Source organism: Colossoma macropomum, unplaced genomic scaffold, assembly GCF_904425465.1.
Source record: "Colossoma macropomum unplaced genomic scaffold, Colossoma_macropomum, whole genome shotgun sequence".
NCBI classification, from domain to species: Eukaryota; Metazoa; Chordata; class Actinopteri; order Characiformes; family Serrasalmidae; genus Colossoma; species Colossoma macropomum.
The window spans coordinates 35906676-35931944 of NW_023494784.1; the positions used below are offsets into that span (position 1 = coordinate 35906676).

Here is a 25269-nt window from a genome sequence, read left to right on the forward strand (position 1 = left end):
TTGTTAAATGTTTTCATTATTCCTTTTTTTATTTATGTGCAGTAACTCTGTTGAACCAGTAGAGGGAGACTTCACAAAAATAATGGCACAAAAGTTTTATTGAACTCCTGGATGAAAAAAGGAGCTGTGTAAGTGCTTTAAAGTGGTTGGTCAGAGTGGTTGGAGTAAAATCTTTCACATGCGTGAGAAGACAAGCCAACAGTGCACCTTTTTCACTGCTTAGTTCATGAAGATGCTTAAACATACAAAGGGAAATGTGCGGACTTCTCTCGTGCTTTGTGGATGATGTTGTTTAATAATTTGCCTGCAATCCACCAAAACAAAAGACATCATTTCAGGTTAAGCTGCAGATGAAGTACTTATATAGCAGGCTGATCAGGAAGTGCATAATCTCCTGTAACCTGTGGGCAAAAAATGCTGCTGCTGTCAAGCTTGTTTTCATTTTGAACCGTTTGGATGTTCTTTTCATTCAACCTTTGTACGGTTAAACTGGTTTTACTTGTATTTTTTAAACATCAGGAGTAGTTGTTAAAAAAGGCATTTGTTGAACAGTTGTTTGAGCCGTCACACATTTACAGAAAATCCATAAAATCTTTAAAGGTTTACGCCCCAATGAGCAAACCAAGGGCTACAGTGGAAGGGAAAAGCTCCACAAGAGCAAGAGGGAGACAACTTGAAAGGAGCCAGAATTCAAAAGAGGAAACCATTCTCCACTGGTCGAAACCAGAGAGCAAAACAAAAACATGACATAAGCAATATGAATATAGGAAAAAAAGCCTGTCATTGGACATAAAGTATTTAGATTAACCAACAAAAGCCTCTAACAGTAGTCATCGGTTAATGAGAGTGACCATGGAAATCATCTGTCATTTATGAAAATCAGTCACTGTTACCAGTAAAAACAAGTGGCTACTTTTAGAAGCCTGTCATGATGATCTGTTAGTATGAATATATGAAGAGCTCAATGTATTATGAGACATGTGACAATGTCTGTGTAGGCAGTAGTACCACCAGGAGGGTGAGTGTGGCATGCAGGTGAGGCTTTTTGCACAGCATAGGACAACAGGAAGCTCCATAGAGGTCAAACTGGTCCAGAAGGCGGATGAAGCAACAGCATTAGATCGCAAACAATGGGCAGTTGTTCAGCTTAGCAAAGAAAGACACATCCCAGATCTGCACCTTTTATCTAACAGGGAAAACTAATTCCCAAAGGCTTGACTACACAAGTAGGTTTTTAGCCTAGACTTAAATACTGAGGCTATGTCTAAATCCTGAACGCTGACTGGACGATAATTCCAAAGCTGAGGGGCTTTGTGTGAAGAGGCTCTACCCCCTGACGTAACTTTATTAATTCTAGGTACTAATAGTGGGCCAGCACTTTGTGATCTAAGTAGGTATGACAGTTCATAGTAAGAGTTCTGTTCTGCTCAGGTACTGAGAGGTGAGGCCGTTTAAAGCTTTTTATAGGTCAGTAGCAGAGTTTTGAACTCGACGTGGAACTTAACTGGCAACCAGTGTAGTGTTAATAAAACTTGGCTGATCTGGTCAAACTTTCTACTTCTTGCAAGGACTCTGACTGCAGCATTCTGGAATAGCTTGTTTAGGCTTTTGCTGAAACATCCAGAGAGCAGGTCATTACAGTAATCCAACCTTGTGAACTAACTTTTCCGCATTCAGTAGGGACAGTACATTTCTTAACTTGGCAATATTTCAAAGATGAAGGAAAGCTGTTGTAGTAATATTGCTTATGTGCATTGAACAACAGATCAGGCTTGATCATGATACTAAGGTTTTTTACAGATATACCTAATGCAACTGAGAAGCTGTTAAAATTTAGCATTAAATTAGTTTGTTTCTAGCAGCTTTTGGATCAAGAAGAAGAACCTCTGTTTTATCCAAGTTAAGTAGGAGAAAGTTACTTGACATCCAGTCTTTAATGTCTTTTACAGTCCTCAGTCTTATTATGTTGAAATTTGTCAGGTGTGGCTGACATATACAATTGCGCATCATCACATATCAGTGGAAATGTATTCCATTTGAAATGTATGCCATTTACTGCCAACACTACCCAGTGGTAGCATATTTAATGTGAATATTAGAGGTCCTAAAACAGAGCCTTGTGGAACACTATACTTTAGTTTTGTAGAAACAAATGGGTCACTGAGTTCATTCACAAACGGATTGTGATCAGTCAGGTCAGATCCTAACCAAGAAGAGTTATTCCTGTTACCCTACAAGATTTTCTACTCTGTCTAGTACGATGGCATGGTCTATCGTATCACGTTGCACTAAGATCAAGCAGAACCGGTAAAGATACATTTCCTTCATCAAAGATCATTTTGACAATTTTCATGATGCCTAAATCCAAACGGAAAATTTACATGTATGTTGACTCCTGTGCAAGTGTGAACTTAGTTGTTGCACTATGACTTTCTCTAAAATCTTTGATGTAAAGGGAAGATTTGAGATAGGTCTATAATTTGATGGCTCATAGGGATCAAGATTTGGTTTCTTAAACAGAAGTTTAATCACTGTCAATATCAAGCGTTTTTGGTATATACCAAAGCTAAAAGAAGTTTTTTTATTGTTAATAAAAGAGGCTTGGTTATTTATAATTAACTCGTTATCTCAAGATAACAACTTTTGTTATCTTGAAATCACAACATAGTAAACTCCAAAACATTACCACTACCTCATGGCCTCTCCAAACCTCTGTAGAAAACAAATCAAATTTCACTGTCCTTAAAAATGCAGCATAATAAATATTCTGTCTTCATTTGATTGGGTGGGCCTGTGAGGACTGCGCCCCTGAGTAGTCTGCCGCATTATCGAAATGGTACTGTTTCATCGTTTAATCTCAGAAATGAAGAAAAGTGAAGAACCCTTCTGAAACTACCAAGGTCCAGACCACTGTGTTCTCACAGCAACTCACAGCCATCGTTACGTTCAGCAAATAAACTGTAATTGTGCGTTAAAGTGTGAGAAGTGTGTTCTCTGTAGTGGATGTGTTAATTTATTTACACTTAGAAACACAATATAATCTGACCAGCAGTGCCCAAACTTTGGCAGATGATTGTAAACAATAGAAATTGGTCTTAGAAAACAACAATAGCTCCATAAACAGTGTTTAGAAACATCAGATGAATTGTTTTATTGACTTTGATCAACAGGACAATTGCATGCCAGTTTAATTTTGAAAAGGACATATCATTAACCAGTGTAGCTTTTAGTACTTCTGAGTGAGAAAACCTTACCTGTAACAGTACAATCACCTCTCTGAGAAGCGACAAGATTAATTAATGCACACTGTGTGGTACTTTTGTTACATATTACATATAATCACTCCCTGTCTGCATAGCAGCACTGAACGGCCAATCGAGATACAGAATAATGATGGCAGGGTTCTCTTCATTTGCTGTCATCAGGTCAGTAACAAAATGATGGGGATCTACATAAATATCTCTTTGAACAGACGTTTGCTCTCCTGTGTCCTTGGCCATAGTTTCTCTGGTCCCTGGCTCTGCTGACCACATTCCTCTAGTCCCTCTGAGGCCAGCTTACAACTACATTGAGTCCTGGTTCCTCTGTTGGTGACACTGTGCCTGGTGAATGAGGGTTTGATGCATCTGCTCACTGCTTTCCTCGAGGTTTTGGTGTCCATTACATGTAGGTCTGTCTGAATCAGTAGCCACAGGAGCATGCTCAGAATGCCTGGAGTGGCAGCATTCAAATGAACATTTATTAGTTGCAATAACCATTTTGGGGGGTGTTTTAGTAATATTACCAAAAAAACTGTGGTCCTCATTTTAGGTTAGCAGGGTGAAAAAAGGAATGCAATTATTATCCCAGAGATCAAAATAACTTAATACAAATATTTTGACTATAAAAATAAACTTTATTAAATGAAATACTTATATTCAAAGTGAACAAGCTCACCAAATTCTTTCTGTCAGGTTTGAAGTAAATTTGATTAATTCTCTAATTAAACAAAATTTCCATATTAAATAAATTGCAGTCACACCAAGGAGGAGAAGGAGAATGATGAACAACATCCAACAGACAGTAGTGCATTCTACATGGAGAGAGGAAGAAAGTAAAGAAGGAAAAGAGTGAGATAGTTTTATTTTTTACCCTTTATAAACAGATGATAGTATAATCAGTATAGGTTGGCTTATGAACTCTCAAAATTCAAAGTCAGTGAGACCCTAATTTTTACATTTCTAATTTGAATTAATTTAATATAATTTCAGGCTTCCCATGTTTACAATATGCAGCAAGTTCTGAGTCCACTAAATGGTGCACTACTTTGTCTGGTTGGTCTAGCCACTACAACTTAAGAAGCTTGCTGTGCATTACTAATCTGCTGTTATGCTGGGCACTTTGCCTGATTGTAAAAATATCTCTTATCTTGCTTTTGCCATGACTGATAGGTCATATTACACATCTGTATATGTTCAAATGAGACTCACCTCTGAAAATGTGCACATAAAGGGTACCTGTGCCATTTCCATACTGGTTTGATGCATTACACATATACAAGCCATTACTATCAGAGGTCAGTGGGATTATCAGCCTGTCAGCATCAACATAGCTGGAAAGAGGCTTGTTTGCCCTGTTATTACAACAAGTAATAATGTGTTAACATGTATTAAAATAGTATGTAAGCAATGTTAATGCAAATATAAGTAGATAAATTGAATTGTTTTTGCTTTGAAATGTCCAATAACACCTTAGAACTGAGTATAATAATTGTGTTTGTAGGCACTGAATGACAATGATGGCACTCTTAACATGAAAAAGTGAAACATGAAAATGATCCTTTCATTCATTAACCAAAAACCAGAAGAATGTTTTAGATGTAGACCTGTAAGCAGTTGCTTTTGCCTTAAATGATAAACTGATATTCTATAAAAGACATCTGCTGCAGCTGCATCTATCCATTTCTTTAGGGTGTTAAGAAGACTCAGATTGATTACCTGCTCCAGGTGAACGTTGGTTGTGGATTGGCATCAGCTACGCACTGAAATTCTTGAGATGTTGTTGAAACAACTGACCTAATATACACAACCCCAGGAGGATCTGAGAGAAAAGGAGCAAAAAAAATGAGTAACTACTAAAAATATCAATGTAAGAAACAGTCTGAAGGCTTTACACAGTAAAAGGGCATTCTAAATTGAAATAGAATAATGACCAGTGATTATAGTTGACAGTGATGGTGATGGTGACAGGAGCCAGGAACCAATATCAAATTGTACACAGTCAGCTGCACAAATTAAATGCAGTGGAGAACGTCTTGCTTGCCAAGCTGAACTTCTTCTGGTGTTTTTAAGCCTAGAAGATTTCGTGCGATTAAATGACACTTGTTTGTTGCAGACCTCTCTTAGTTATAGTGTCTTACACTGTCTATATCTCTAGAGTGTGTGACAATCAGGCTGCTGACAGTGACTTACAATGGATGACTAGAGTGTGGTCCAGTATCAGCTCCTTATTCAGGCTGGTGTGGTTCACCAAACACTGAACCTTCTGCTGGTTTAGATCTTTGGATGCTACACCAATCAGGTAACTTTGGACAGTGAAGGATCCATCAGGTTCTGGAGAAATGTTAGTCTGTACTTTTACAGAGTCGCTCAGAGCACCCAGACTCCAGGACACAACTGCTGCAGGTTGTGCTTTAGCAGCAGTGCAAGTGGCCAAGGTCACTTCAGACTCACCAACAACAGGAATCACATCAGTGGTCACATCGACAACAGGAGGAACTAGATATGAAGACAAAATATGTCAGGACATTGTAGAATGAAACTAACAAGTGGTTCTCAAATCTAATCCTGGAGACCCCTGCACTGAACGTTTTAGTGTTATCACTGCTCTGACAGACTTGGTTCCATTCATCAACTACAAACCCATCTCCAAAAAAGTTGGGGCAGTGTGCAAAATGCTAATAAAAACAGAAAGCAGTGATTAGTACATTTTGTTTGACATGATTAAATTTAAACCAGTACAAACACACAATATTTGGTGTTTTACCTTTCTTACGAATTCATTGTTTTTCGTAAATATACCATACTCGTTCCAAATTTGATGCCTACAACACATTCCAGTAACGTTGGTACAGGAACATGTTTACCACTCTGTTACCTCACCTGTCAACACTTAATGCTATCTATTTGGGGACCAGTTGTGAAAGCAGAATTTTTTGCCATACATGTTGTATACAACCCCATTTCCAAACAAATGGGACATAATAGATAAATGTAAATAAGAACAGAGTGCAATAATGTGCAAACCATTTAAACTCTATATTTAATAAATAGTACAAAGATAACATGTCAAACACTGAAACTAAGAAATTTGATTGTTTTTTTGAAAAATATATGCCCAGATTGGGGTTCAGCACTTTGTGAAAGACTGCACAGGCAAATAAAGCAATAATTCAAGAATAACGTTTCTCCACATAAAATGGCAAAGATGTTGGGGATTTCATCATCTACGGTATATCATTAAAAGATTCAGAGAATCCAGAGAAATCTCTGTATACAAGGGACAAGGCCAAAAACTCATATTGTCTGGCCATTATTTTTGGGCCATCAGGCGGTGCTGCACTAAAAACAGATACAATTCTGTAGTGAATATCACTGCATGGGCTCAGGAACACTTCCAAAAACCACTGTCTGGGACCACAGTTTGTGAATGCATCCACAAATGCAAGTTAAAACACGCAAAGAAGAAACCATATATAAACAGGATCCAGAAACACCACCGTCTTCTCTGGGCCTGAGCTCATTCAAGATGGACTGAGGCAAAGTGCATCTTTCTGGCTAAAGAGGAGAGGGACCATCTGGCTTGTTATCAGCACACAGTTCAAAAGCCAGCACCCATGAAGGGGGTGCATCAGTGCACATGGCATCAGTGACTTGCACATCTGTGAAGGCACCATTAATGCTGAACGATATGTCCAGATTTTGGAGTAACATATGCTGCCATCCAGATGACCTTTTTTTCAGGGAAGGCCTTGCTTATTCCAGCACCACATTCAACCACATTTTGCACATATTACAACAGCATGGCTCTGTAGTAAACTGACCTGCCTGCAGTCCTGACCTGTCACCCATTGAAAATATTTGACCCTGAACTGTTGAACAGCTGAAATCCTATATCAAGCAAGAATAGGAAAACGGTTTACTTAAAAACTATAGCAATTGGTATCCTCAGATCCCAAACACTTACAGAGTGTTTTAAAAGGAGAAGTGATGCAGCGCAGTGGTAAACATGCCCCTGTCCCAACATTTTTGAAATGCAACGATGGAATCAAATTCAAAATAAGCAATTATTTTTCAGAAAACAATAAAAATGTTCAGTTTCAACATGATATGCTATCTTTCTACTATTTTCAATTAAATATAGCGTTTAAATAATTAGCATCTTTGCTTTCTGTTTTTATTTATATTTTGCACAATGTCCCAACTTTTTTGGAAACAGGGTTGTACAAGTCTTCAACTGTGCAATCTTCAATATTTGAGCTTAATAATGCACCACACATAATGCACCACACTCATTACACAGCGATGCTGTTGTAAAGCATGCAGAATAGACGTCCCTGAAAAACATGCTGTCCAGAGGGCAGGATTTCTTGCTCCAAAATGTGTTTAATGTTAAGGGTGCTTTTACAGATGCGCACATTACCCACTTATACCCCCCATACCATCACAGACCCTGGCTTTTGAATAAACTGTAACTGTCTGAAGTGAGCAGCCCATTGCAGTAGTCCAATTTGCTGGAGATAAACGCATTGATCAGCTTCTCTAGATCTATTTAACTATCTTGCTCTGTAATAATAATAATAATAATAATAATAATAATAATACATACATACATACATTTGCAAGCGGCAGTTTATAGGTCCAAACACAGATATGTCCAACTTAACATTCACACTTACAATCCTACAGTAAAATGACATGACTTTATCTTTGGTGAGTGCATAATATGACAGACTTTAAACTGATATCTGTAGGTTTTTTAAACTATGTATTGAAAAAAAAAATGTTTCAGAGGAAAAATGTGCAAATTTTTCACACGTAAAACTGTTTTGGTGCCCCCTATTGACATATGTCCACCAATATTTGTGACCTTATTCAGTATTAGGTACGTTCTTTTTTTGGTTGCTCTACTGTTTTGAAAATACAACAATCAAAACAAAATAATCAAAAATGTAGTGAAACATGTATCATTTATACATAGAAATATAAATCTTACCTTGTACATTGAGATGAATCTCTGTTTCGAATGGTCCACTTGGGAATATGTTGAAGATGCAAGTGTAAACTCCTTCATCCAATAACAGAACATTTCTCAGAAGAATTGATCCAATGATTTCTTGGGTGTTCCCAATAAATTCAGTTCTGTCTCCTAATCCATTTATATTTTCTGTTTTGCCCTCTGGTGTAATGACAAAAAAGTTCTTATTTGTGAGCGTTTGTCGTGTCCGTTTTTGCCACGTAATCCGTGTTAGTTTCTCATTTGCCTCAATCAGCTGACAGAACATCCTGGCATTGTCCCCGACTATAACAGTTGTACTCCGACCAATGACCCTTATAGCTGCAAATAAATAAATAAATACATTTTAATAAGTATTACAGTGCAACAAAGTTAAATAAACACTGAAAATAAAAGGGTAAGCAAAGTGTGACTTCTAACAAAGACCTACTAAACTAAAAATGCTAAATATTTCACAGTAACTTTCACAGGCACTTCACAGTAAACAAAACTACAGATGTGACACTTTGTTCACACTGCATTGCAAACCACATCTGTTTTTTAGACTTACTATTCAGATTTTAAGTTACAAGTGACCAAATCTTATTTTCCTATGGTCAGACTGTAGTGGAATTTGCTGCAGTAGTAATGACACACTGGTACATGCACTTACAATGTAAAGGCAAAACTTAGCAAAGCCTAAAAATTATAACTAGCTAACAACATCATCATGTTGTGTCCATGCAGCATTTTCACTTGTTATTAACTAAAGATGAACAGAACATGACATTAGTGTATGTCGACCTGGTCAGCAGAGTGCTAACAAGGCTGTAACAGTTATAATCAGAGACAGGCTTTAAGTTCAAATGTTTTAGTGAAGCAGTCATTGTAAGCTGCAACATGCAAAGTAAAAATGTTACCAAAATGTCAGTTAAAAGCTTCTACTCTCCACACTTAAGCTGTAATGTATGAAATTCACTGCTGATTTTCTTGTCACACATTGTGATGTCATTAACTGCAGCGGCACAAATGGCGAAAAACACATGAACTTTATCTGAGCAGTCAAACTAAGATAATATGAGATTATTAATTTCAGATTTGAAACCACCTACAAGTGTGGCTTAAACCCGACTGGGATAGTCAGATTTCATTTGGCTTTTTTGCTGTATAAACTGCAAGAAAATGTATCCTGCTCATATCAGATATCGTTTTTGAGATGCCTGTCTGAATAAGGCAATAGAGATTAAGCTAATGTGCATGGGTTTTCTTTCAAAAAAACATACATTAAAAGTTCTTTAGGGTTCCTCCATGGCATTACTCCATAGAACCCATTGGCACCTTTACTTTTAAGAAGAATTGATGGATTGTTTGACTGATTTTATTTGATGATTTAAAAATAAACATAATGCTGCACAGCAGTCATTACACACTTTACATCATTGAGGATTAAAACACAACAAAGTCCTAAAGCTTATTTCCATTGTGGTCCTCTTTACATAAAACAAACCGAACATCACAGAACAGTAAGCACAAAGCAACACAATGCTCGCCACAGTGATAGACAACAGTGTGGCTTTCCAGATTAAATCATTTGTTGGGTACTCTCAAAACGTTAAAACATGATGAAAACTAAAACTGCGTGCTAGATATCCTTTTAAACCCAATTTAAACTTTCTGATGGGCTGCATTTTATGTCTATAGGCAGTTTGTTCCAAAGCAAAGCTGCACAATGTAAAACAGTATACTTTCTCGATTGTGCCTTAAACACGAATGGAACACAATTTGCAAAGCTTCCTCATATATAATGCGCATGAGTGTCTCTAACCATAGAAAAGTCATTTGTTAAGTATTTTGGGGCTCTATTTTTAATGACTTTGCATGTGAGCAGCATTGTTACATATGCAAATCTCCCTTAAAAAGAGTTCATTCTAAATATGCGTGTGAATGTAATATTAAAACAAATCATAATTTATTTTGAGCTTTTTGTAATTTGTTCTTGAGTTTCTGAGTTAAATCAGTATATTACGAGGTGACCGCATAATCAAAGTAACACTGAACTAGAGTTCCAGCCAACATCTGCAAAGTTGACATATCCAAAAAAACACCTTTTCTATCTATAATTATTGTCTTTAAATTTATTTAGCAAGGACTTCTAAGGCCATACCTTCACCTTCTCAAAACATCTAATTCACAGCCAAGAGAATTTACACTTCTTCTTATGGTAATGCTATCTACACCTGCTTTTACAGTCAGCCCAGACGATTTACCCAGCTTTATTGTTTTCTTGGTAACACTTTATTTGAAGGGTGTCTACATAACACATTCATATCACCTTACATAAACACTTCATAACATGTTTATGAATGCTTAAATCAACATTGGTAAACTATACGTTTGACATGATATTAATATGGACTACAGTGTCATTTTACCGAAAGATGTTTTTCAAAATAAAAGTCTTTATTTTTTATTTTGAATAACTTTATTATTTTCAGTGAAACTCCTTATTTCACATAAAAATGACCTGGCTTTATCCTTTTGGACAGAAAGTGCTTTGACACTTTTTGCCTAGACTTTCAACTTTTTTTTAAATTATTTTTTTTCTCAAGCATTTGTATTTTGCACTATGCTATTCTTTCTTCTTTTTACTCTAATTCTTCTTTAAATGTACTGTTAATTCAACAGCCTATACATAGTTGTGAAACTGTTATTTAAATTAAGTTTAACTTTCTTGGGGTAAATGCTAACACTGTTATCCCAATTACTTTGGAAGTTTATTTTTAGTGATGTTCTTCCTCATTTATGGTTTTGGAGTAGGCACAAGTATAACTGTGCATTGGCTATCCTGTGTAACTGACACTTTGAGGTTAAATGTAACATGCACTGATATCCCAAGGAATGGTTCCTTTTTTTGCATTACTTCAAAGTACAATCAAGTGGTAAAAACAGACAAAGAAGATCGTGTACCCTGCCTGGGAGAGGGTCACCGGGACCTACCCCTGGAGCCAGGCCTGGGGGTAGCATCCCTCAGCGAGCGCCTGGTGGCCAGGCAGCCCACGTAACCCGGCCGGGCTCAGCCCGAAGAGGCAACGTGGGGGGACCATGTGGGCCCACCACCCACAAGGTCCAGCATGGGGGAACGGTGCAGTGCCATACAGGCAGTGGGAGATTGCAGGGGGACCCTTGGTGGCCTAGGCCCCTGCGACAGAAACTGGCTCTTGGTACGTGGAATGTAACCTCACTGGGGGGGGAAGGAGCCAGAGCTTGTGCGGGAGGTTGAGAGGTACCAACTAAATATAGTTGGGCTCACCTCCACCCACACAGTGTTGGCTCTGGAACCAAAATCCTGGATAGGGGTTGGTCCCTCTCCTACTCCGGGGGTGCACAAGGTGAGAGGCGCCGGGCAGGTGTGGGGATACTCATGAGTCCCTGGCTGGCGGCGGTGCGGTTGGAGTTTGTCCTGGTGGACGAGAGGGTCGCCTCAATGTGAATTAAAATCGCAGAGAGGAAAACTCTGACTGTTGTGTGTGCTTATGTACCAAACAACAGGTCGAAGTATTCTGCCTTCTTGGAGCAAGTGGGCGGGTTTCTGGAAAGGGTCCCGCCTACAGACTCCATAGTCTTACTGGGAGACTTCAATGCTCATGTTGGCAATGACTGGGAGACCTGGAGAGGTGTGATTGGGAAGAACGGCCTGCCCCATCTAAACCCGAATGGTGAGTTGTTATTGGACTTGTGTGCTAGGCATGGATGGTCCATAACGAACACCAAGTTCCAACCCAAGGATGTTCATAAGTGTACGTGGTACCAGAGCTCCTTGGCTGAAAGGTCAATGATCGACTTTGTTGTCGTTTCATCTACTCGGGACCGTATGTTCTGGACACTCGGGTGAAGAGGGGTGCTGAGCTGTCGACTGATCACCACCTGGTGGTGAGTTGGATCAGATGGCAGGGAAGACTAATGGTCAGACCCGGTAGGCCCAAGCGAATAGCGAGGGTGTGCTGGGAATGACTGCCGGAGGCCCCTGTTCGGAATGATTTAAACTCCCACCTCCGGGAGAGCTCTCTCATGTCCGGCAGGAGGTAGGAGACATGGAGTCTGAATGGACCCTGTTCAAAACCTCCATTGTGGAAGCTGCCAGGCATGGCTGTGGCCAAAAGCTTGTGGGTGCCTGTCAGGGCGGTAACCCAAGAACCACCTGGTGGACACCGGTGGTGAGGGAGGCCGTCAAGCTGAAGAAAGAGGCCTTTAGGGACTGGATGGCCCGGAGGACTCCCGACTCAGCAGATAGGTACCGACCGGCAAAAAAGGTGGCAGAAGCAAAATCCAGGGCATGGGACGAGTTTGGTGAAGCCATGGAAAAAGACTTTTGGTCAGCCTCGAGGAGGTTCTGGACAACTGTCCGGCGACTCAGGAGCGGTCAGGGTGGCTGCGCCCGAGCTGTATTTGGCAGGGGTGGAGAAACTCTGACTTCAAATGAGGATATTGTCGGTCGGTGGAAAGGGCACTTTGAGGAACTCCTTAATCCGGGAGACATGCCTCACAGGAGTCAGAGCCAGAGGCCTCTGGCGTGTCAAGCTCCATTTCCCTGGTGGAGGTCACTGAGGTAGTTGGCAAGCTCCTCAGTGGCAAGGCACCGGGGGTGGATGAGATTCGTCCGGAGATGCTTAAGGCTCTGGATATTGTGGGGCTGTCATGGCTGACACGCCTCTGCAATAGTGCATGGACCTTGGGAACAGTACTCTTGGACTGGCAGACCGGGGTGGTGGTCCCTATTTTCAAGAAAGGGGACCGGAGGGTGTGTGCCAACTATCGGGGTATCACACTGCTCAGCCTCCCAGGGAAAGTCTATGTCAAGGTGCTGGAAAGGAGACTTTGACCGATAGTTAAACCTCAGATTAAGGAGGAACAATGCGGATTCCGTCCTGGCCGTAGAACAATGGACCAGCTTTTCACCCCCCCCGGATTGTTGAGGGGGCACGGGAGTTTGCCAGTCTACATGTGTTTTGTGGATTTGGAGAAGGGGGCACGGGAACACATGCCCAGTCTACATGTGTTTTGTGGATTTGGAGAAGGCTTACGACCGTGTTCCCCGAGATATCTTGTGGGAGGTCCTCCGGGAGTATGGGGTGCCGGGGTTACTACTCGGGGCCATTCAATTTCTGTACGCTCGGAGTGAGAGCTGTGTTTGTATACTCGGCATTAAGTTGGACTCTTTCAGTGTTAGCGTTGGACTCCGCCAGGGTTGTGCCCTCCTGTTCGTGATATTCATGGACAGGGTGTTAAGACATAGCCGGGGACAGGAGGGTATTATGTGTGGAGGCCGGAGGGTGGTGTCTCTGCTATTCGCAGATGATGTTGTTCTTTTGGCTGGATCACATGGATGCCTCCAGCGCGCACTGGAGCGATTTGCAGCTGAGCGTGAAGCGGTTGGTATGCGGATCAGCACCTCTAAGTCTGAGTCCATGGTCTTAGCCCAGAAAAGAAATGCATGCCCACTCCAGGTAAGAGGAAAGGACTTGCCCCAGGTGGAGGAGTTTAAGTATCTCGGCGTCTTGTTCACGAGTGACAGGAAGAGGGATCATGAGATCGACTGCAGGCTGGGGCAGGCGGCAGCAGTAATGCAGTTGCTGTACCTGACTGTAGTGGTGAAGAGGGAGCTGAGCCATAAGGCGAAGCTCGCTGTTTACCGCTCAGTCTACATCCCGATCCTCACCTATGGTCATGAGCTATGGGTAATGACCGAAAGAATGAGATCGCGAATACAAGCGGTGGAAATGAGCTTTCTTCGCAGGGTGGCGGGCTACACTCTATTTGATAGGGTGAGGTGCTCGGCCATCTGGGAGGAGCTCGGAGTAGAGCCGCTACTCCTCCGCATTGAGAGGAGCCAGCTGAGGTGGTTCGGGCATCTGATCCGGATGCCCCCTGGACGCCTCCCGGTGGGGTTGTACCAGGCACGGCCTACCGGAATAAGACCCCAGGGTCGTCCTAGGACCTGCTGGAGGGATTATATCTTCAAGTTGGCCTGGGAGCGGCTTGGGGTCCCCGGGAATGAGCTGGAGGAAGTTGCGGGGGACAGGGTCATCTGGGATTCTCTGCTCTCCCACCTGCTACCGCGACCCTATCTGAACTAAGCGGTTAACGATGATGATGATGATGACAATCAAGTGGTGAGTCTTTGCCCTTCCTCACTCAGGGTGCTGATAATTTTGTAAGAAATGTCCTTTATACATTTGCCTTGCTTTGCCTTTAAAACAAAAGTGATGGAAGCCACATTATTCTGACTAAAGTGCATGTTACATGAATGGATAGATATTGAATGGAATGGATAAGCATTATGGACCTGTCCCACCACCACACAAAGTTTGAGATTTAAGTTGATTGACTGTTCATATTTGTGAGTAATTCACTGTCCATATAGTAAAGTGACATGCAAGACAACATTCATAAGTGATTCATAGCATTTTAAGGAGCTGTTAATATACCATATAGTAAAGTGACATGCAAAGCAACATTCATAAGTGATTCATAGCATTTTTAGGAGTGTATAAACAGTGATAGTAATTCACAATTAAATTTCTACAAGTATTTTCCCTACCTTTGCAGCAAGACCCAATGACTGTGAAAAGGAGTCAATAAACACCACAAGTAGGAAGGTCCTTTTTTATAGGTAAGACCATCTTTCAGAACAGGCACTTAAACATGCTGCTCAAACTCAAATCAGGAAATACAAACTCTTCTGAACATGGAACTGCAAAATACAGATGTGTTTGCTAAAATCTTCAATTCTTTTCTAAAACAAAAATAACAACACACCACCTCACGTGGCCATTACTTAAAGGGTATTGCCTTCACTTTGTTCCTTTTCTTCTTGAAAACTGAAATAGTTTTAAATTCTCTAAAATGGCACAAGTCACTGCAACTTCTTGAGGAGCATAACAGTATCAATCTGAGTCTGAAGATATCATGATACTGGCACTGCTGCTGGTTGTCTGTCCTCTTCTGGCTATAAAAAGACCATACAGGAGCAGTCAAATGTGTGGAATTCTACACGTACAGGATGAGCCTATTTATACTGAAAGTGCATGAATGTTATGCTAATGGACTAGATAGACTGTCATAGCAGAGGTATGATCATATAGCAGTTAAATTAGCTACTTTGCTTATTATCAGTAACTCTAGCCAAGAAACTTTGCTAACTAGCTAGCTAGCTAGCAGGCTAACGCTAGCTTACACTAGCTATTAAAATTCATCAAGCTAATGTTAACATCACCTAGTTATCTACATGATTCAGTTAAGGCCCAAAGATTAATAGACCTTATGCGGCTCTTATTAACAACATTCTTTTTTTCTAACTTAAAATAACTGAAACCGATTTAACTTACTGTTTTGTAACCGTGCCAGTCAAGTTGAAGTAGTTAGTGGGCCTAAATGAGCATTATTTATGACGCACAGCAGTGCGATGCAGAGTGATACGTTAAACAAGCTAGTCCCAAATGCAAGGTCCACTTAAAACACTCGCTAACAGTTTGGCTAGTGACGTGGTCTATACCAGGGGTCGGCAACCCAAGTGTCAGGAAGAGCCATTTTGTCCTTTCAACAGAAATCATTTGACCATCTTGGCTGTAATGTGTCTCAGTATGTGCTAATGTGCTAGTATAGGCTAAAAGTATATAAACAAGACTTACTTTGCTCTGCTTTAAGCTTTAGTTCAGCTAGCTCAGCTCAGCTCCACCACGAAACCTTCCCCAAAAGTGAAATCATTTCTTGTAAAATGTCTCTCAACGTTCGATTTTTTACGAGGCTGAAGTCGCTTCTCATTCACCAGCTTCTTGTTCACATTTACCCGTTCCACCTTAAATTGTGCCTGAGTTGCCAGAATGTAACTACTGCAAGATTTAAGGTGGAACGAGACAATTCGAAAAAGAAGCTGGTGAAAGAGAAGCTGATTTAAGCATTGCGACTTTTCAGTATTTGACAGTTTCTCGTTGCAGATTAAATATATCGGGAAACCAGCTGGAGTGATTATGAATGCAAATAAGTCCATTCGTATCCAAATTATCGACGCTTGTCTTAAATCTTTCCCTTCGCTTTTTTGTTAGCTAACTGACTAGCTGGGCAAGACTGTTGACTGTTCTGCTGTGACCAGCAGTCTGCACGCCTGCAGGGTTAAAGGGTGAATTAGCAGATATAGGCTATATTAACTCCAGTGTTTAAGACCGTTTATTGTTGAAACTGTGTTAGAACGATCAGCAGAGTTTTATTTTACTGTAAAGGAGGATTATTATTATTTTTTTTTACCTACAAATCTGCTGTGGAGCCTGCAGTAAAAGAGCCGCAAGCGGCTTCGGAGCCACGTGTTGCCAACCTCTGAGTTAGTGTCATCACTTAACTGGGAAAAATATTGGTTAATGGTTAAGGACTTAGTAAACATGATTAAACTAGGTTTTGTTTTGTTTCTGCTAAAATATTTTTCTATAATAAACCATTCCCTAGTGAAGACCACCATGTGAACCAAATGTGAAGGTTGCCCAGGAGTAACAAGGCAGTGGCTTGTGTTTTTATTTTTGTTTTAGAAAAGAATCGAAGATTTTAGAAAACACACCTGTATTTTGCAGTTCCATGTTCAGAAGAGTTTGTAGTTTCCTGATTTGAGTTTGAGCAGCATGTTTAAGTGCCTGTTCTGAACGTTGGTCTTGCCAATAAAAAAGGACCTTCCTTCTTGTGGTGTTTATTGTAGGGAAAATACTTGTAGATGTTTAATTGTAAATCACTATCACTATTTATACACTATTAAAAATGCTATGAATCACTTATAAATGTCTTGCATGTCACTTTACTATATGGACAGTGAATTACTCACAAATATGAACAGTCAATCAACTTAAAGTCTCAAACTTTGTGTGGTGGTGGGACAGGTCCATAATGCTTATCCATTCCATGCACTATTCATCCATTCATGTAACATGCACTTTAGTCAGGATAATGTGGCTTCCATCACTTTTGTGTTAAAGGCAAAGCAAGGCAAATGTATAAAGAACATTTCTTACAAAATTATCAGCACCCCGAGTGAGGAAAGTCAAAGAGTCACCACTTGATTGTACTTTGAAGTAATGCAAAAAAAGGAACCATTCCTTGGGATATCAGTGCGTGTCACATTTAACCTCAAAGTGTCAATTACACAGGATAACCAATGCACACATCTTTCGGTAAAATGACATTGTAGTCCATATTAATATCATGTAAAACATGTATACGAATGATGATTTAAGCATTCATGAACGTTATGAAGTGTTTATGTAAGGTGATATGAATGTGTTATGTAGACACCCTTCAAATAAAGTGTTACCGTTTTTTCCAGGATGTAGAGATAATCTGTTATCTGATAACCATTTGCTTACCATGAAATTCTGCAGAAGAATATTTTCAACACAGAACCATTTGCATACAAGAAGATACTACATGTACAGAATGACTTTAAACCATTGACATATTATGAAAAAAAGGGTCCCAAAGTACTCCCTTGTAGAACTCCACATCCCATGATCCTTGGCTCAGAAAAAAATCCCATTTATATCAACCACCTGTTCACGATTTTTTAGATACACTGAATCTATTTGTGGGATCAAACCAGTAAAGCCTACAGCCCTCAACTTAGTAAAATTCCATGATCAACTGTATCAGATGCTGTCTTTAAATCCAACACAACCATCTCAAAAATGTTTCCTTCATCTACATCACTTCTCATGAGATCAATTAGATGAAGATCAATTTGGGATTTTCTAAAATCTGGCTATAGTTCATATAACAAACTAGTTTTGTAATATATTCATTTATCTGTTCCTGTATGATTTTTTCCTTAACCTTTAATAAGAATTGAGACCAGTCTATAACTTCCTGTTTATTTTTGTACAAATGAATTACTCTCACCGTTTTTAAGGCATCTGGTACTGTAGATGATTGCATAGAAAGATTAACAGTATGAGAAATACGAGTGATAACCTCAGCAGCATCTCTAAGAAATCTTGCTGGTAAATTGTCGAACCCTGGACCTTTATGAGGATTTAATTCATTGAGCCTTTTAAGAACCACTGCATCCAAAACTTTGGAAAAGGAGAAAGTGTTTTTTAATGCCTTTTTTTGTGAATAAAATGCTGAATATGTTTTTCATCATAGATACCTGAATGCTGTTGAAGTTTATAAAGCAATTTTTGAGCAACTGCAACAAAAATGAATTGAAATGTTCAGCAACAACTTTCTTGTCTGTTTTTATTTCTCCATTTACCTCCATATGTGTTTTATTCCCTTTAGTTTTCAGTGCTGTCTTGTACCCTGACAAATTAAAATTTATGGAATTTCTTAGGTTCTTTTTTTACATTCTAAAATGTTATTATTAAAAACTCATTCTTAGCTTTAATGGCCATTCTATTTACCTCATTTCCCAAATGTCTAAAATTAAGAATACTTATTTAATTGTTACTTTTCTTAAAATCTGCAGAGCTGGTATTCCTCAACCTATTAGTGTTTAATATAGCTACATTTACCCATTCTTCTGATCTGTTTGATTCTAGTTTTCATCATTGAAGCTACCAGATTTAAACAATGCAAAAATAACTTTAATTTTTAAACTATTAACTAGATCCTCTTTAATACAGCTTCTCATATTAATTCTCATATTAAGTGTATTATGCTGCTTAACATGAAAAAATACAGACCCCACTTAGAAGATTTTGTGTATGCTAGAGTAAAAACGAATGACAGTTTGACAGGTTTGTCAAGTTTAGTGAGGTGAGTGGAGTGAGATTTCCAGGCTGTAATTTTCAATTCTGCATGCACAGGTGCGTTTCCATTGTTACACTGCTTAAAACAATGTGTATTTTGACCAGGGGTGCCCAAACTTTCTCATACAATGACATATAGCCCACACAGTTCATCCAGCCATGGATACACACTGTATCTGTTAAATAATAACAGATCAAAGTACACAGGATATTACTATAGTAGTATAATAATAGTAAGCTATTATATAAAGCACTATATGTAGGGCTACATATGAAAATATTCAGTCTCAACACTGGCACTGACTTTATTTGTCTTTTTTCTGTTCTCCCTTTTTCATCATTTGGTGTTACTTATTTATAATAATTTCCATATTCATCAAATTATTATTATGGGATCTATGAAAATTGCTCCTACCTTTAATTCTGCAACAGGAAATCATCAGCATACAGCAAATAAGGAAAATATGCTTTCGGAAAATCATCTTTTAAGGTTAACAGTGGCCCGACTCCCAAATCGTGAAATCCTAGAACCTCTCATGGTGAACTGTGTCTCACCTTGGCAGTTTGAGAGAGTCAGTTACAGCAGAGGTGGAGCTTATCAAAGAGATAAAAACCAGTAAAGGACAGTGTTGCACAGTGAAGGAGCCCTCTCAGAAAGTACAAAAGAAGAAAGTAATAGTAAAAAGAGTAATAGTAGAAAGCAGTTTAAATGCCTTAAAATCTCATGGGATTCTAACCAACACAGTATCTTTTTAATCTAATAAAACAAAATATATTATTTAAGGTAAATTTGTGCTACAGTTAAACTCATCCCAAAATTATATAGTCGGCTGATGAGGAAGATCATGATTTCTTGTAGAAATCGCCACTGCTGCCAAATTTAAAACTTACCACACTAACATATTAGTTTTACTCTTCTTTAACCATTCTTTGGTAGAGCAACTTGTTTGCTTAGGGTTGTTGTCTTGCTGCATGACCCACGTTCTCTTGAGTTTCAGCTCACAAACCGATGTCCTGACATTTTCCTTTAGAATTTGCTGGTATAATTCAGAGTGTTCCATCACTGATGGCACACTGCTCTGGCCCAGATGCAGCAAACCAGGCCCAAACCATGATACTACCACCACCATGTTTCATAGATGGGATAAGATTTTTATGCTGGAATGCAGTACTTTCCTTTCTCCAAATATAACCCTTCTCATTTAAACCACAAATATCTATTTTGGTCTCATCCATCCACAAAACATTGTTTCAATAGTGTTCTGGCTTTTCCATTTGATCTTTAGCAAACTGCAGATGAGCAGCAATGTTCTTTTTGGAGAGCAGCGGCTTTCTCCTTGCAACCCTGCCATACACACAATTGTCGTTCAGTGTTATGCTGATGGTGGACTAATGAGCATTAATATTAGCCACTGTGAGAGAGGCCTTTCATTGCTTAGAAGTTACCCTGAGTTCCTTTGTGAAGAATGAAGGGTTTCTGGCATGATGGGTCAGTCCTTAGTGATTTCCTGAGTGTCCATTGGTCAGTTTCACACAAAATGTAGGCGGACATAGCAATCCACCAATTATCCACAGTGAGAGGCTAATGATGTGTTTTGCAACCACTCTTCATAGCCTCATAATTCTAGATTTGAGTAACATACAATCCTACGATAAGATGGAATCGAAAAGGGAACTCTACAGATTCAGGAAATGTTTGAACCATATTTCTCCACTTTATTATCACAAACATAGAAAAACATAAAATTTGAAGTGTGGGTGAGTTTGTAGACCCCAGAAGGTTAATGCATGTGGCTGCTCTGTGCTCTAGTTTGGATCATTTTTTGCACAACTGACCGGTTAGACTTGCAGGTATATAGGTATATACATGCACTAAACAATATGAAAGGGCTGTGCTAAACTGTTGGCTAAACAGGTGAGCATATGTGAACAAGTTGTTTTTTGTGACGTCACAAAAACAGCAAATTAAAAAATGACTGTTTTTGCAACTGAGTTTCCACACACAGACAGTACACTGTCAGAAAATGGCACTAAACTGACTAAACTGGGATGGCACCCCTTTTGACACCATATTACATTGTGATTAAATATTCTAAGTTCTATTAGTTCTTGCTTCCTTCCTGCCTATTTATTGTATTGTTCTATTTTACAACAATAGGTTATAAAATGGTACAAATATGCACATTTCGCCTGAGAAAAACGCATCTTTGTTAAAAGAAAAATGTACCTGCACACTTTTTCTGACAATGTACAGATTAGAGAGTGAATTATACATTACATACACTAACAGTTTTACATTCTACATTCTATCTCACACTCCTATTTAAAAAAAAGGTAGGAAAATTCTGATTTTTGATGATGTGGGCCCTTTAAAATGTTAAAATAATCTATTTTTTTAAATAAAGCATAACAATACATAGAAATCGCGGGGCATAAATAAAAACAGGATAAGAAAATAAGAATCATGTGGACAGCAGTCATGAAAAGTCATTTTCTCATGTTACCTGCCATAGTTAAATATGACAAATTGAAAAGACTAACAGACTACCGATCAGAAGTTTGAGTAATTGACTGTTTTTCATTGTAGAAAGCATGAATCTTAATTTCTCAAAGGTCTGTCTGCCAGACCAGTCAGACCAAATCTTTCTACCAAACCTGTCTTACCAGACGTTAACAGTCTGTCATGGGAAAGGATATGAACCATTAAACTGAGGCTCAGCAACAATGACTGATGATCTTTGCTGTTCCGGAAATTACACACAGCCATTTGAAAGAGAGAGAGCAATGTTAAGAATTAGTGTGTATGGATGACTGTGTAACTATTGACACTCTGGGCCCAATTACAGTATGACAAACATTAATAGGTGGGATTGGTAAATTCCAATTCTCAACCAAAATAGCAAGTTCTGTCCTGGCTGGCCCAACAATGTCATCGGCTAACTGAAAACTGCTTATTGTTCTACCATCAGTGCTGACTGTTCTTTTATAATCTTCCAGTGCATCAACCATGACACATTCCAGAAAGTTGTTGAAGCGAGTGAGTGAAAGTAGATATCCTTGCCATAGTTCCCTTTCGGTCCATTACTGTGGTGCTATAATACTGGAGCTCACTGACTTGCTCAAGGTTTGGACCAATGTTTTTCCTCATGGTTACCCATTAAGCTGCATGCCAAACACTGTTGAAGGCCTTCTTGATGTCCACAGAGACACAGTGAAGCTGTTGTTGGTGTGGCAGGTATTTCTCGCAGAGAATTCTCAGGTTAAAGATCTGCTCTGTGGTGCTCTGACCTGCTCTAAAACCTACCTGAAATGCAATGATATGCAAATCGTTTAAACCCTATATTTCACTGAAAATATAATGTACAAAGACAACATATCAAATGTTGGAACTGAGAAATTTTATTGTTTTTTTGAAAAATATATGCCCATTTTGAATTTGATGGCAACAACACGTTCCAAAAAAATTGGGACGGGGGCAACAAAAGACTGGAAAGTTGTGTAATGCTACATCTGAAGGATAAAATGAGTAACCCAGAGAGGCTGAGTCTTTCAGAAGTAAAGATGAGGAGGGGTTCACCACTCTGTGAAAGACGGTGTAGGCAAATAATGCAACAATTCAAGAATAACGTTTCTCCACATAAAATAGCAAAGAAGCTTTTCATCATCAACGGTAGATAACAACATTAAAATATTCAGAGAATCTGGAGAAATCTCTGTATGCAAGGGACAAGGCCAAAAACCAGTATTTGCTGGCCGTGATCTTCGGGCCCTCAGGCAGCACTGCATTAAAAACAGACATGATTCTGTAGTGGAAATCACTGCATGAGCTCAGAAACACTTCTGAAAACCACTGTCTGTGAAAACATTTTGTCACTGCATCCACAAATACTGTAGCTAAAGTTAAAACTCTAAAATGCAAAAAAGAAATCATTTATAAACAGGATCCAGGAATGCTGCCGCCTTCTCTGGGATGGAGCTCATTTAAAATGAACTGATATGAAGTGGAAAAGTGTCCCATGGTCCGACAAATCAACATTTGAAATTCTTTTTGGAAATCATGGACACTGTGTCCTCTGGGCTAAAGGCCACTCAGCTTGTTATCAGTGTACAGTTCAAAAGCCAGTATTCATGATGGTATAGGGGTGCATTAGTGCACATGGCATGGGTGATGTGCACATCTGTGAAAGCAGCATTAATGCTGAACAATATATGTGTGTTTTGGCAACATACGCTGCCATCCAGATGACATCTTTTTCAGGGAAGGCCTTGCTTATTTCAGCAAGAAAATGCCAAAACACATTCTGCATGTATTACAATAGCCTGGCTCCGTATTAAAAGAGTCCAGGTGCTAAAGTGACCTGCCTGCAGATCAGACTTGTCAGCACAGAACACATTTGGCGCATTATGAAAAGAAAAATATGACAAAGGAGACCCTGAACTGTTGAGCAGCTGAAATCCTATATCAAGCAAGAACAGGAAAACATTTCACTTTAAAAACTACAGCAGTGTCTCCTCAGTTCCCAAACGCTTACAGAGTGCTGTTAAAAGAAGAGGTGATGAAACACAGTGGTAAATATGCCCCCGTCCCAACTTTTTTGGAACGTGTTGTTGGCAACAAATTCAAAATGGGCATATATTTTTCAAAAAACAATCAAATTTCTCAGTTTTAACATTTGATATTTTGTACTATTTTTCTTCAAAAATATGGTTTACATGATTTGCACATCATTGCATTCTATTTTTATTTAAATTCTGCACAGCGTCCCAACTTTTTTGAAAATGGGGTTGTTATACTGACAAAGATTCTCAGTCACCACAACGCATACAGAAGATGGACCTGGCTGTTCCCAATGGAATATACCATAAACTGATTACATAAAGGTCAAGAAGTGCTTCTGCCAAGACGCACAGTTTCCCAGAAGCTGATATTGGTAGTGACTGCGACTTGGATTTGGACATGAGTTTTTGCAAGGCTTTGTGACGACAGCCATTGTAAAACGCACTGTACAAAAGAGTTCTGAATTATTTAAAACTGTACTTTAGTGCAGGTCAAAAAGTTTTTACACTTTTAGACAGTTAAATATTCAGGTATATAGCAAAAATATATAAATATAAATACATATAACTAAATAAATATACAAAAAAATGTAAAAGTAAATAAGAGATAAAATCAAATTATTCAACAGATAAAATTAAATGAAAAGTCAGGACATGATGTTTTTAGTAGTAAACCTTTAGTGACATCTCTATAAATTGGAAAGAAGTAGATAATATGTTTACAAACTGTAAGTATATATAAAAAGAGAATGAAAGTCATCATGTGGGTTGCAGTCATGAGAGATATATCTCTTATAAGTTTGCTGGCATGAGAAAAAAATATTACAAATTAAGATATTCCTAACATCACCATTATGAACTTTAAATAGCCTTTTGTAGAAGTTCAAATATAAATAGGAAAAACACTGCATTACACAAATTTTGCATTCTTAAAAAGCAAAAATATAGTCAGCCTATGTCACTGGTTAAAAAGTTTCAGCAGGAAAACGGCTGATGCCTCTGACAAGACAACTGACAGTTGAGGAAGATATTGTCAAAACAGCTAAATAAACAAGGATTAGTGATCTGTGGTGCCTTGGAGAGTGGAAATGTTTGGTATGTAAACATAGAGATAGATAGATAGATAGATAGATAGATAGATAGATAGATAGATAGATAGATAGATAGATAGAGAGAAAGCAATATTGAAAGCTAGTACAAATGTACTAGTAAATTTTAGAATGTGCTGCAGGCATCAATTTCAGAATGAGATTACATTTAAAAAAATAATGAAGCTGAAAATGTAAACATTACATATCTTGTCTTTGCTTTTCTTCAAATGCAGGTCCAGGTAGATTTATGCATCTTACTTAGTTTGTCCCAATTTCTTCTATATCTGCTGAGTATGGTGTATGCTAACAGTGATGCTAGCAGGGCCAGCTGTAGTTTCTGTTTCTCATTCCCCTTTTATTCTAGTCCTTCTGTTCCGTTTTGAGAGATATATCATTTGTGGTTCACTGTATGAGTTGATGACAGTCTTATAAGATGATGCAAAAAAGGCATTTCAGCACATAGACTACTAAATTCTGCTTGTAGAATTAAATAGATAAAATGAAATAAAACAGCGTGAAAAACATTGAGTAAGAATATGTTATTCTAAAATCAAACCATTCATATACATGTTTCAGACAACTGTGAG

General features: G+C 38.8%; 1 protein-coding gene across 1 annotated transcript; it reads right to left on the reverse strand.

Annotated features, from left to right (window-relative positions):
* Positions 1–3132: 3132 nt before the first annotated feature.
* LOC118808070 (nectin-4-like) lies at positions 3133–19597 on the reverse strand. Its single transcript, XM_036570456.1, has 7 exons — positions 19450–19597; positions 8254–8595; positions 5451–5756; positions 4977–5079; positions 4470–4612; positions 3937–4072; positions 3133–3711 (listed from the first exon to the last, which is right to left on the reverse strand). The coding sequence occupies exons 1-7, from the start codon at positions 19514–19516 to the stop codon at positions 3564–3566; spliced, it is 1245 nt and encodes a 414-aa protein (XP_036426349.1). The 5' UTR covers positions 19517–19597; the 3' UTR covers positions 3133–3563.
* Between the last annotated feature and the right edge of the window lie 5672 nt (positions 19598–25269).